The sequence below is a fragment of the Pseudopipra pipra genome, chromosome Z (genome assembly GCF_036250125.1).
Source record: "Pseudopipra pipra isolate bDixPip1 chromosome Z, bDixPip1.hap1, whole genome shotgun sequence".
NCBI lineage: Eukaryota > Metazoa > Chordata > Aves > Passeriformes > Pipridae > Pseudopipra > Pseudopipra pipra.
Window position 1 is genome coordinate 21,168,231 of NC_087581.1, and position 13,027 is coordinate 21,181,257.

General features: G+C 34.2%; 1 protein-coding gene across 6 annotated transcripts in view; it reads left to right on the forward strand.

The window, feature by feature from the left end:
• AP3B1 (adaptor related protein complex 3 subunit beta 1) overlaps positions 1 to 13,027 on the forward strand; it is a 149,203-nt gene that overhangs the window by 88,742 nt on the left and 47,434 nt on the right. For 5 of the 6 annotated variants that reach the window (XM_064642434.1, XM_064642435.1, XM_064642437.1 and 2 more), the window contains exons 21-22: positions 5,138 to 5,210; positions 6,053 to 6,159. The exons of the other annotated variant lie outside the window; for it this stretch is intronic. In XM_064642434.1, the coding sequence (XP_064498504.1) occupies positions 5,138 to 5,210; positions 6,053 to 6,159 (180 nt within the window). The remainder of the gene's footprint in view (positions 1 to 5,137; positions 5,211 to 6,052; positions 6,160 to 13,027) is intronic. 6 annotated transcript variants of the gene reach the window in all.

The window sequence follows — 13,027 nt, forward strand, 5'->3', positions numbered from 1 at the left end:
GCACCTAAAAAGAAATGTGTTAGGAACAAAAATTTTTGAACAGTTGACAGACGATTTGGTCAGAGTAGAGTCAAAGGGTAGAGCTGAAAAATTGCAGAGCTTTTAAACATCACAAAAGCATAATAAAACAAACAGCAGTGGGTTTATATGCAGGGCAGCAAAAAAAGAAGCAAGGAGATCATGGAAAAGTAGTGTAGAGCACAGTATGCAAAAGCTAAATGTTTATGTTCCTTAAATCCTTTTTCACTAAAAAATTAGCACATTTATTATAAGAGCAACAAGCTATGGCTGATGGGCTGTAAACAGCAATGGTCATGTGTGAAGAGGCAGGGGGGTAGTTAATTTAATGCCCTTGAACAGAGAGGACTGTTTCAGTCTAGGATACTAATCTCTGGAACCATGAAGTTAGTTTCCATTTAAACCATGTTTGATGCCTGCATTTATACTTGAGGTGTTTCTGGTACTTGTTTATTTTTAGATGCATAGTTGGATGAGGGGGTTGGGGATAAGAATCATAGGTATTTTTTATTAGAGGCGATTGTTATGCTAAATAGCTTAATAGATTTTTTTTTTTTTTTGAGAGAAACCTGTTTTGAGAGAAACCTGTAGGGATAGGTGGAGCTAGCTGATGATAACCCTTTCCAAGCTGAAAAGAAAAAACAGTTGTTAACAAACCTTATAGAACATTATAGCTAAAGTATTGTATATAGAGCCTTTGTGTCAAAGTACATTTTACAGGAGCCACACGTATTTATTTTTCTACTTCCCTTCCTGACTTATTTTTCAGACCACCTGGGAAGCAGATGGTTTCTCCTAGGCTCTCAGAAATGCATGTTTTATCCTGATAGATTTTAATTGGAAAAGACATTGTTTATATTATTCTGCTACAGGGTATTCTTAAATGTGGTCAGTCTGTTTGGGGAAATGATTCATTAGGATTTCCTTTTCAGTAAAACTGAAAAAAATTTCCTGAAATACGTATTGATAAGACGAGTGGTTAGTAGGCTCTATTTTTATAGTTTCTTAGTTTGCCACACATTATGAACTATGTTACATTGGTGATGTTTTGGGTGATGTTTACCATTCCATATGTTTTGTTGGGTACCATTGCCATGTTCAGTAGAATTTTCTTAATAAAAAGGGTTTGATTACACTCACATGGAAGCCTAATTTCTGCATACATCTATGCATCTACTAGCATTAAAATAGGCTACAAAAACTTTGGACTACTTTTCTGAATATGTTATTAGTGTTTTAATATTTTTTCTCTTGAAGAATCGTTTTGAAAAAGCTGTTGTGTTCACTGTAATTGAGCTGCAGTGAATAGAAAAGTCAGCCTCTTTTCCTGCAGTCTTTTATATAATTTTGAAATATGGATAGTTTGAGGTGTTCAGATACATATTATACTGTAAGCATAAATACTGCAGAGCTAAAATGCAGATTTGATGATGATGCATGTATAAATAGGTGTCTCTACAGTAGGATTTTAAAATCAGCTACTGTTGACCTCCTAATACAAGTATAATACAGTCACTCAGCTGTTAAAAACCTGATCCACTATTTAAAAAATATACAAAAACAAATTGTCTATCTTTCTGCCTGATCTCTTTTCAAGTGCTAACACAATGGAAACAGTGGGTGATCTGTCAATGCATTTGGATTGTCAGTGATGGTTTTGTATAAATATTGGGAGGATAAGAAATAAAATTCGCACAGCAGAATATGATTTCATCTGCCTTTTCTCTGCAGCTCCATGGCTCATGCTGCGGTGTGAAATTCTCATTTTACACACTTTGCAGGTGGAGCACATGAATTATGCATTGAGCAAGAGAAATCTCCTGCTTCAAGTCCTATATGCATTTACCAGGTTCTATCTCTATTACCAAGATGAATTGCAAATGGAGAAATGTTTGATGGAATATACCTTAACTTCTTTGTTTAGTATTCTGCTTTTTCCATAGTGGGATTTCTTGGTAGGAAACTGTTTGGGTTATATTGTAGACTTAGTTTTAAGAAAAAAAGATGAAAAATTATGTTACAGAGAAGTGTCAGACACGTCAGGACATTTTTATTGTCCTGATTTCAAATGCAAAGCTTTTTTTATTCAATAGAAATATCTGCAGTCATTGGCTATTTATTATTCCTAGATAGCCAATCAATTTTCTTTTCTTGGAGAAACCAAATTAAAAAATAATCATGTTTGTAATAGGCAGGACTCACGTAAATAGATTTCTTTGGTGTTTTGTACAGAATTGCACACAATTAATGTATATACCCATATATGTAATACCTATAAATATGAAAATATTTGTGTGTTTATGTGTATATAGAGCATGCACTCACATATAAGTAGCTGAGTGCTTTCTTAAGCTTGACACACTTGACTGAAATAGAAAATAAGACATGATCATACTTTAGCATTAGCTTTTACTTGATTTAATTATCTTCTGATTTTGCATTTCCCAGATGGTAGAGTAAGATTTGGTTTTGGTTTTGTTTTGTTTTCTATTTAGTGGTGTTATTTGTTTGCTTGTTTTTATAGTATAAATATAATCTTCCAATAAAGTGTGCAGTGGAAGTTTTTCTTACCATGCATTACCTTGATACAAGGATTTTTCACTTGTACCTTATCTTAGGACCATTTTACTTTGTTTTGAAGAAATAAATTCTCTTGAAGGATTTCCCCCTCATTTATAAAGATGTATTATGTAATAGAATCAAAATAGTATCAGTGCAGAAATAGATTTTATCTTACAAAAGTACATAACAAACTTTGTGATATGTACTCAGTAACAACTCCAGAATGGCAAAATAAATAACAGAAAAAACAAACTGAAGCATACTGCTCATGTTATTTGTGACATAGAATGTCTTAGTTGTCTCCAGTAAACAGATTAACAGCGAAAGGGTTCCTTGGCTCTTACTCCTAATGTTTTAAAAAGTTGTACTGAAACATATGAAATTCTCATCCTTGTGCACCTCTCATGTGGGTGAGCCACTTCTTATGGACTTTATTGGCTGCATAATGCAAGGGAATGAAGAAATCCCATCTCTACGGAAATAATTAGCAAATACAGAACTGTAGCTAAAAATAATATTTGAACCTTTGTCATAGTTGAAGGTAGAACTCTATTTTATGGATAAGTGGGGACAGGGAGTGAAAGAGTTCAGAAATTGAGGATTTTTTTAAAATATGTTTGCGTTTTTTTTAAGTGAGTTCTCCTTTAGTCTGTTTTGGCTTTTGAACAGTCTCTGCTTTAGGAAAAAAGTTGATACATAGTTTATAGTAAAAGTGCTGCAGGTGAGAACTAACCCCAAGATTCAGGGCTAAATATTCACCACATGGGGCTATAAAATGGGTTGGAATCCATTAGAAGGATTGTTACAAAATTGTTTCTCTGACATTTTATAAACCTGAGTAATTATGAACTGTACTATTTTTCCTTATTTCACAGATTTAAAACAAGAATAGCCAAAAGAAGCTTCATGACTTGCTAATAAACACACTTTAAGAGAAAAGTCTAGTAGTTGTGAGCAGAATGGAATTTAAGAAAGTAGGTTCTGCAGCAGAGTCCCTCAGTAATTCTGGACAGATATATAGGACATGGAATAACATTAGCACCATAGCCATGGATTTATAGGAAGAACATGATTAGCAATGTCATCATGGCTGAGGTCAAGCCTGGTAGTCATTAATATCTATGGCTTCAAATAGTGGCCTTAGCTAGTTCCTTTAATGTTCTTTGGAGGGAACCATGGAATTTCTCCCCAAAATTGGAAAAAAAAATGTACTTGTCACTATTGTTAGTTTGCAAGTGACCATGAGGCTGAGAGACTAGAAGAAAGGGATTGCACCTTGAGAAAAGAGGTGTCATTTTATTCTATGGTGATAGCTGCCGAGTTTCTGAGAGGACTCTAAACTCTTGTAGAAGTTTATATCATGAGTACCTGAAATGCTCAAGAAATGGAGGCTCATACGGTCATAAGGAGTTTTGCTGATTTATTTAGACCTATTAATTTATTAGAAATGGTAAAATATTTGTACATATGTGCATTTGCCTGTCACATACTGTTGAGGAGGAAACTGGTAAACTAGAAAGTTCACGTAAGTGTGACTCTGAAAGACTACATTTAAATTACTTGCAGTACCTTGGGTAGTGAGCAATGTCTTAAGATCTAAAGGCAGTTGACACATTTTCTAAAAGAATGGCAAAGCCTTCTGTTTGGTGAGTCAGAGAGAGCAAAGGCAGAAGGAATTCTTCAGCTGACCCAAATGAAGGATGCTTAAGTGTGGGTAGGAACAGCATGATGACAAAACTGTTGTGGCTACATCCAAAGATCAGTCCTTTATACTAAACCACCCTCTTGGCAGCCTATACTGAGCTGTGACACACTAAATTCTTTCCTGAATCACCACTGTCTTGACATGCTCTGGAGGTATGGCCAACACTTACTCTTATTAGATTCATTTAGAAGTCTTTATTTAGGTGTATTGAAACAAATTTTGTTGAAATACTCTGTTTGCCAAGTTACTGAGATAACTCTATTACTTCTCTACTCTAAAGAGTACTGCCAATTCTTATTACACTACTGACAGTTCTTATTTTTAGAACTCATCTTAAAGCTTAAAATTGGAATTTCTTTTGTGACAAAAATCAGCTTAGTGTTATTTGTCTAGCAATTAAGTAAAATCCCAGTAGATAACTGGACAGGATTCCATGCTCCTAGATAAGTGCAAATAACACCTGTTTCTTCTTGAATGGATTTTGACCTGTTCTTCATATGGAAACAGAAATGTTAGTACCCAGATTTTTTTGTCTCAAAAAAAATGCTGCTGTCTCTGTTAGTGGTCTCAACAGATGTATCTGATCTGTCACCTAAAGTTTTCTTTGCAGCAACAATGATTAATACTAAACAAACACATTGTCTTCAGATATTCAATTGTGGAATTTAAGTTCTGTTTAACTGTGTAAAGAAATCTTTCTCACTAGGTGAATTCTCTGGATGCCAAACCCTGAAAATGAATATATTTTGCTTTATGAAAGCAGTAAGAAAAAACACATTTTGCTTTATGAAAGTGTTAAAGATTTGTTTCTGCTGATATGATGAAAGATGAAATATTTATATATTTTGACAGAAAGAAGAAAAAACAGTACAAGACAGAAAAACTCCAAATAAAGAAGACGTGTTTCTCTTAGATTTAGATGATTGTAAGTATCTTGATTAAAGCCTCATTTTTCCCATGGCATAAATTCAATTCCATTAATTCAATGAATTTTAAGTGTCTGAAACATTGATTCTGTTCATTTATTGTACCAGTTTCCTGAGAAAACAAAATAAATGCTTAGACTTGCAAGTTATTTTTAAGCCCAATTATTACAATATGAGATTTTGTTTGGTTTTTATAACTGAAAAATTGTTTCAAACTTTAGAATGTATTGGTATGTAAAACATTTAATTTGAGAATTTTTATGTGTTTAGACTTGTCTTCTGTCAAAGTGGGCTTATTTTCTCATCCACTAATGGATGTTACTTGTATAACACTGTGCAATCTATGAACCAATCACATTTTTGAAGAACAGTGTGAAATTGTACTCTTGGAAAGGTAAGGCAGAGCTGGCACTGTTCTTTGACTATGCTTTTAATACCCTTCTTCAAGTTTACTTCTATAGGTGCAGTACCTTAGAATAGCATTAACATGTACTTTGCATTTAACTTGTAAATGAAAAAGTACATATAAAAGTATGTATCAAACTGAAGGATAAAATAGGGGGGAAATGGGAAAGGAGGGGAAAATATTTTTAATATAAATTGTATATGTGGTCTATACTTAGTTGTATTTTCACTGTTTACGTTGAGTATTAGGGCTATGTGTCTGAAAAAATAATAATCTTCGATTAAGGAACATATATACAAGGATATAATAAAAGATTATAATAATTAAATCAAGATGTAAAGTTTTTTTTTTTTGCTTAATGAAGAAATATAATTTTCTTTCCCAGGATTTACATTTTTTTTTCAATTTAAATATCAATTGCCCTTTTACTTCTAGTCTGTCCTGTGACAACTCCTGTGACAGTTCCTACAGCAGCTGTTTTATCCCCGAGTTTAACAGCAGACTTAGAGGGATTAAGTCTGTCAAGTTCATCTGTCATTGATGTAAGTAACCTTTATAAGGTGAGGTGGGTGGGTGTTAATTTAAGCTTTTCACATATTTTGAGAACATCATTAAAGTGTTTTTTTAAGTTCTTTCATCTGTAAAGGTCTTGTATGAAATTCTGGTTTACATGCAAGTCTGGCAGCATTTTTCAATCTGTAATTATGTTCTGAAATGAGGAGAAAAGTATGAATGTTGCATGTCTAAGAAGGATGCTTCCGAGGATTTTTAACCTTCTCTTTCAAGCTTTTACTTTGCCTTAGGGAAACTTTAATTCTCAAATTAACTATCCAAACTATGCAAATCTTTCAAATGATCTAATTGCTACACTATCAAAAATAAGCTACAAGAACATCGCATACTTGGTAATACTCAGCCTGTTTGTTTACCAGACATGCCTCCAATTATGACATTTTGCTACTTAGAAGTAATTTTTCATGAGTATATGAAGCGTAGCCCCTGGGTGCAAATAAAAAGGGTATAGATTTACAATCAGTGGTGTATCAGCATGTGTCATGATTCATTCTGTTAGTGCTTTGTAGCAATTTCCATTAGGGAATCTCAAAACTATAGGTATAATTAAGGTTAGCAAACTCATGGAGGTACAGAACATTCTTTGTTGTGGAAAAGGATAGTAGTTTGTTCTTTTTTGGTTGGGTTTTTTTAGTCATTTTTGTATGTCCAATTTAAATTTGCAGTTTAATAAGAAATTGCAGTGGTATGAAATAGGATATGTTTCCTTATGCAAGTGGATGGAAGTCACCAGAAAAAAACCACCAGAGTCACAGATATTTTTCAGCCTGATGTTGTTTCTAATGAGGCTGGTACGTAGAACCTACACTGCAACTCTAAAAATTGCTGGTAAACTACTTTGTGTTGGTCTTGGGAGCAATAGTTTGCAACATCAAATACTTGTTACGTAAAGGAGTTACATGAATGATTTGACTCAAGAAATAGATGATGGTAGCTATGATTGAGTTTCATGTTTGCAGGCTTTAAAATTTGGTGTTGAAAAGGTAGGCTTTCTGATAATTTGTTGGACATTAGCCTTATCTAAGAAAACTGAGATGTAATGTAAATTTCCAGTAACAATCCATGAACATGCAGTCACTTCACATAACATGTGGTGGTTGATGTGTCACACAGTCTGAAGATGCCAGAAATTCTCTTCCATGTTATTTTGCAGTGCAGTATACTGTGTTAGGTGGTAAGTCTGTGTTTAACTGCAGCTGTGGTGTTACTCCTGTGATTGCCACCCCATGGTTGGCTCCTTGCTGTCCCTTATGGCTTCGACAACTCAAAACACATGCAGTCATATGTTTTCCTGGGTCTGGATTAGCTTAAGAATGACTCTGGTGTCTTTGCTTTACTTCAGAATTATCACCTTTAAGGATAAGTTAAAGATAGCAATCAGTAATGTCAGAGGCTTGAGAACACCCCCTGCTTGCCAGTGTCTTTTCATCATCTACACTACATGAACACATATTCTATTCCCATATTAATTCTTGTTTTCCTCATGATTGCTACTGTTCATTTGCTAAATTGCCTCTCCCTATTCTTCAGATTGCTACAAAGAACAAGAGGTGTTAGAAAGAGCTAGAAGGTTAGGCTAAAGAATAGTTGTTCCCTATGAAAACATTGAATGTGCAAAATGCCTCTTCCTTGGTACTGCTGAGTTCCTGGTAACCAGCAAAGAAGCTGGAACATTCTCGCTGCTCTGGAAACAACGCAAATTATGTAAGAACTAATTCTTGCAGCCTGGATGGTGATTAAATGTTTTGGTCTGTATTCTGTTGTTCAGATCTAAGCCATTGCCATTGATAATTGCAGATGTACATGAGGTCCTTTTCTGGGCTTTCTGCACCAGGGACCAACAGAAATTAAACACTAATGTAAAAAATAATTCTTTCAAGTGATATCCATATATTGTAAAAAGTCTTGCATGCATGCAAGTAGTTAAATGGCTATTGTCCTATGTTGTTTAGTACCATTGGGTAATTTTCTAAAAATGAAAACATAAAACCAGCTTTATGTGGGAATGTCTCTCTTAAAACAGTATTTTGAATTTAATCTGTGATGACTAAAAATACCTTAGTAAACTTCTTCTTCCTTCAGTGAGAGAGAAGATGAATATAACTGTAGGGCACATGCCAAACTAACAGTGAGAAATTAATTTATTACTAGGCAAAGGAGAGCATGGAGTAAAAATAGATAAGTACAGTATATGACCCTAATATCAAAGAAATGTAGCAGCCACTTATCTTGGAATATGTCAAGCAGTCTATTATTCAAATCATTCAGCACTGTAATTGGATACAGCTTTTAGAAAACTTACAATTTCAAATTCATAGCTGTTGAACGTTATAGAAAGCATAAATACAAGAATGATTTTACAGTAATGGTAAAACCTACAAAACCAAAATATCCTTGAATAGAAACTGCAGTGCATAACCTAATGCTTTGTCCTGTGGCTCATTTGGTTTTATTGTTTATGTTTACATTTAGCACATTTCCCCCTCATATAAATGCACACATGCGTATTATAGTTTGTTCCAGGAAAAACAAAATTCTCTTATAATTCATGGATAACTTTCTTCCAACTGGATGCAAAGCGTAGTAAATCCATATGCATGCTTTTGTGGTTCATCTTCAGGTTCAACTGAACCAGGTAACTGAGGTCGCCAGAGGCTTCTATGTGGCTTTTCAAGGTGTACATGCAAGTGAAGTCAAAACTAAGTGCTTGGGGAAACTGCAATTGGCATCAATTGAGTTTCGGATGGATAATTTACAGGCTTAGATATGTGAAGATGCAGTGCAAATAAAAGACAGGAGGCAAGAGAAAGCTGCAAGCTGTCAGTGTGAAGCAGTTATTGGAAAACACTGGAAGTGGGTGTTGTCCCCTAAAGGGGGGTCATAAAGTGGGAAAGGAAGAAATTAAAAGCAAAACTCATGACTGACATAAGGACAGGAAGGGTTATAATCTGCTGCAGAAAATAATATTTTGAGCAGAAATGGTGAGAGGAGAGAGAGGAGAGCCGTGGTAATGCAGAGAAGCTGAAGAGGGGAGTGATCATCTGTTCCTACCTGTCACACAGCTGATGAAGAAAAAAAAGCTAAACCACCTGTTCTTTTCTCATTAGGATTTTAGATGGTAAAAATGTACAAGGAACTGCTCTTCTAAATGTGGAGAGCCCTGAGTATGCTGCATAGCATTATTAACTGATAAAAATGACCCATACTTTTATAAACAAAATTAGTGAAAAGGAAAACTGCTTTGGTAGCACGAAATCTTTTGTGATTCAGAAATGTTTAGTGCAAGGAAGAACTGACAGCTGGATATGAGCTCTGGTGGTAGCAGCAGTTGGATAGGGCAAAAAGTGTGTGAATGTATGGGTTGAGTTGAGTAGGATTTGAGGGGAGAAGGTTGTTTCCCTGCCCCAGATAGGATAACTTAGGGAAAAGGTCAAGGGTGACTAAGGGAAGCTCATGAAAAAAACATGTAGCAAATAAGGGGAAAACTCTTGTTGTAGTGTGGAGATATTTATAAAAATATTTGATGCAACAATTTAGAGTTGCTATTAATTATTGTGCTTTTGAAATTAAGGTGTAATTGTAGGTGGTACCACTTTATTTACTAAGGTTTCATTTAGTATGTCCAGTGTTTCCTCATGATAGTGGTTATTACCGTAGTAATATGTTTTTATTGTTTTACTACTCAACTTTCCAGAGAAACTGTTTAGGAAGGGAGAAGTAAATCATCTTGTTTTCTGTTTTGTGTCTTCTAAAGAACTTTTGACTGAGATCCACTTTGAGAACTTCTTTAGACTGGTGATGCGTAAAGCAGAAATAATAGCTTTTGTCAAAAGTCAAGGTCAAGCTGCAGACCTGTCAAACCAGGTGATAAATACATTTAATTTTAAATTGAGTACACTTACAGAATTCCTTGAGAAATAGTAAACATGAACTCCCTCAATATTTAAGTAGAGATATTTTCAGACTTGGAGAACACCTTTAATGGTATTTTAATTTCTAAGTTGTTGACATAGTCTTTACAGGGGAAGACTTTCTTGGTATTTAGATGGCTTTGTCGATTCAGGCTGTTTCTAATTCCTCTATAACAAGTCTCAAGACTGAATCTGAAGTATATGCTTCTGTTTGAAGCATCTCTGCTTAGAAGTACAAGGAACACAAGAATAGCAATAATGGATTATATTATGACTTTAGTCTAGTCTCTGTAGTTTGCAGGAAGGGTTAGCATGAGGTCTTTAAGAATTTTCAAAATCTTACAGTAGAGAAATAAATAGTAATTCTTCTAAACAGTTATTGGCATGCACTCAACTTCATGAGTCTTATTTTTTCAGAGCTTTACTAGCAGCAGTTATTTTTTAACTATATACCTTTGTCATTCATATTAAGCTCACCTCAGGAATGGCTGCATCAGAAGAAACATTAGCTTGTTATTGTCATGAAAGAGATGTAGTGCAATCACTTGTGATAGCAGCAGACTGTGGGCGATGGCAGTCTTCTGCCCATTGTTCTCAGAGAGCTTTTTATCAACTACCATTATTTTTAAGTAATTATTTTACATTTCTGTACCTATATCCATACTCTCTTAAGGATGCTTCTAAAATTTTTTACTCGGGCAAAAGGTGATGGTTTTAAATCAACTTTCAATGTTAGTCACATCTTCTCTTTTATCAGCTGTTGTAGTTTTGTATTAGGATAACACAAGCTTATTTTTTATAGTTTAGCATTTGCCGTCTTGTTTTTTACTTCCTATAAGAAATGTCTTATCCTTTTGCTGTCTCACCAGAAGAGAACTTTTTCCTTTGCATTCAGTTATACTTCTTCTGAAGCCTACCATTTTATGTACAGGTTGAAACTGGGAAAGTTTGTTCTGGGGAGGTGAAGGGATGTGTACTACAAGACAGCCTACATATATCCCATTCCTGTGCGTACTTATAACTTCTTTGTGGTGTTGACCACAATCACATATTAAGCAGAAATGTTTTCGCAGTTCTGCATGGTTTTCTCTCCAGCTTCATTTCTTAAAGTGGTGTCTTTCCATGTGGAACAGTCGAAAGTATTTGTTTTGTCTCTGTTTTCCCCTCCTCTAGATTTGTAACTAGCATAAGGCATAATTGAAACCGCTTTTTATAATATCATATGTTAGTAGGGTGCCTGGGGAAGTTTGTATCTATGAAGCAAGTGAAAAGGTATGGTCTTAAATTTAAGAGTTAAAAAATAACTTTCTCTTAATGCTGCCCAAAATTCAGCTGTGCGGCTGATTAGGTGTGACTGATGCATGTGGGAAGGCGGTGTGGTCCAGTGGATACAGAACTGGGTGTTACATATGGAAAATGAGTTCTATTTTTGGCTTACTACTTGCTGTGAGATCTGGAGGGAGTAACTTAATCTTTCAGTTTTCCATCTGAAAAATGAGGATAATGATGCTTACTCACCTTGGGAAAGCACTCGGAGATCTACAAATGAGTGTAGCTGCTCATCAGCAGATATTAACCATTGCCAAGCCAAGAAGAAGAAATGAAACAAAGACACCCACCCCCATCCATACTTGATTTTATTTTTCTGTTGATGTCAAATTGCTGTATAGGCAAGTGATGTGTTACATCGAATATTTGAAAGCTATAATGTCCTTTCAGAAATTGCTTCCACATACTTCTAAAAATCTTAGCTTGAAAGAAAAAAATTATCTACCATGACACTACCTTTTTAAGTATCATTTCTCATCTATTCTTTAATTGGAAATCCATTTATAAATATTTGTAACATTGAATTATGTTCAAGCCTTAAAAATACCCATCTCATGTTTATTAAATGAATTAATTCATAACAAACTCTACACTTGTGACCACTTCAACTTCTTTTCTTCAAATAAATTAGAAAATTTTATTTGGAATTTCAAACATGATCTTTCTTATGAATCAGGGCTAAGTTTCTGATGCAAGACACTGGACCAAATAATAGTATGCTCAGTCTGAGAGATATACTGTATTATTACTATGTGTAATGTCATTGATTTAATTGATTACTATGTGGTTCAATACTAGATATTCTCCAGAGTGTGTCTTTTATTTTTGCTTTTACATATAATTTATAGATTATATAAATTACATATATGCTATAAATGATATGCAATTTATAATTATATGATGTATAAATAGTAACTTCTGTATTAATGAAATTGTATTCTGAGTAATGAGGTCATTGATTAATAGAAATGCTCTTGTTTCAGTGCTATTTTGCTGTTGTATTGTCTTGGAGTTAAAAAGATTAAACCAGCATTCAGATATTGTGTTTAAAAATATAAGTGCCAAAATTGCAAAGTAAAGTACAATTGCAGTTTTAAAGTCTTGTTTATAAAATAGAAATTAAATTGTGGGGCTATTGCAAAGAAGAAACTCCTTTAAATAAGTTACCGTGAGGAGACCTTTGATCTTTTTCTGCCTTCTGTTAAAAGTCAGTACTGTCCTTAAAACTAATCTGACTTTTTTTTTTTTAATAATGAAATGCTTCGATCTATGATAGATTTTAAAATAATACTGCTTCTTCTTTACAACTTGAAAAATACATATATTGTGCTCTTTAAAATAGGGCTAATGTAAGGTGTTCAAAAACAAGCACGTGATGCATGATGATGATTCCATAGGTTATTCTTTACATGTGTGGTGTGATAATGTGTGTAAAACAGAGTGTGTCTGTATGTGTGTTATGCTGTGTAACTCAGACAGAAGAGAGAGGTAACCTAAGCTGTATTTTTCTTTTATTTTGTCAATAAACCGAGCTCTTAAAAATTTCAACCACATCTTTCTAAGGTAACATTTACCTCCTCACATCTTTAGCATCTAT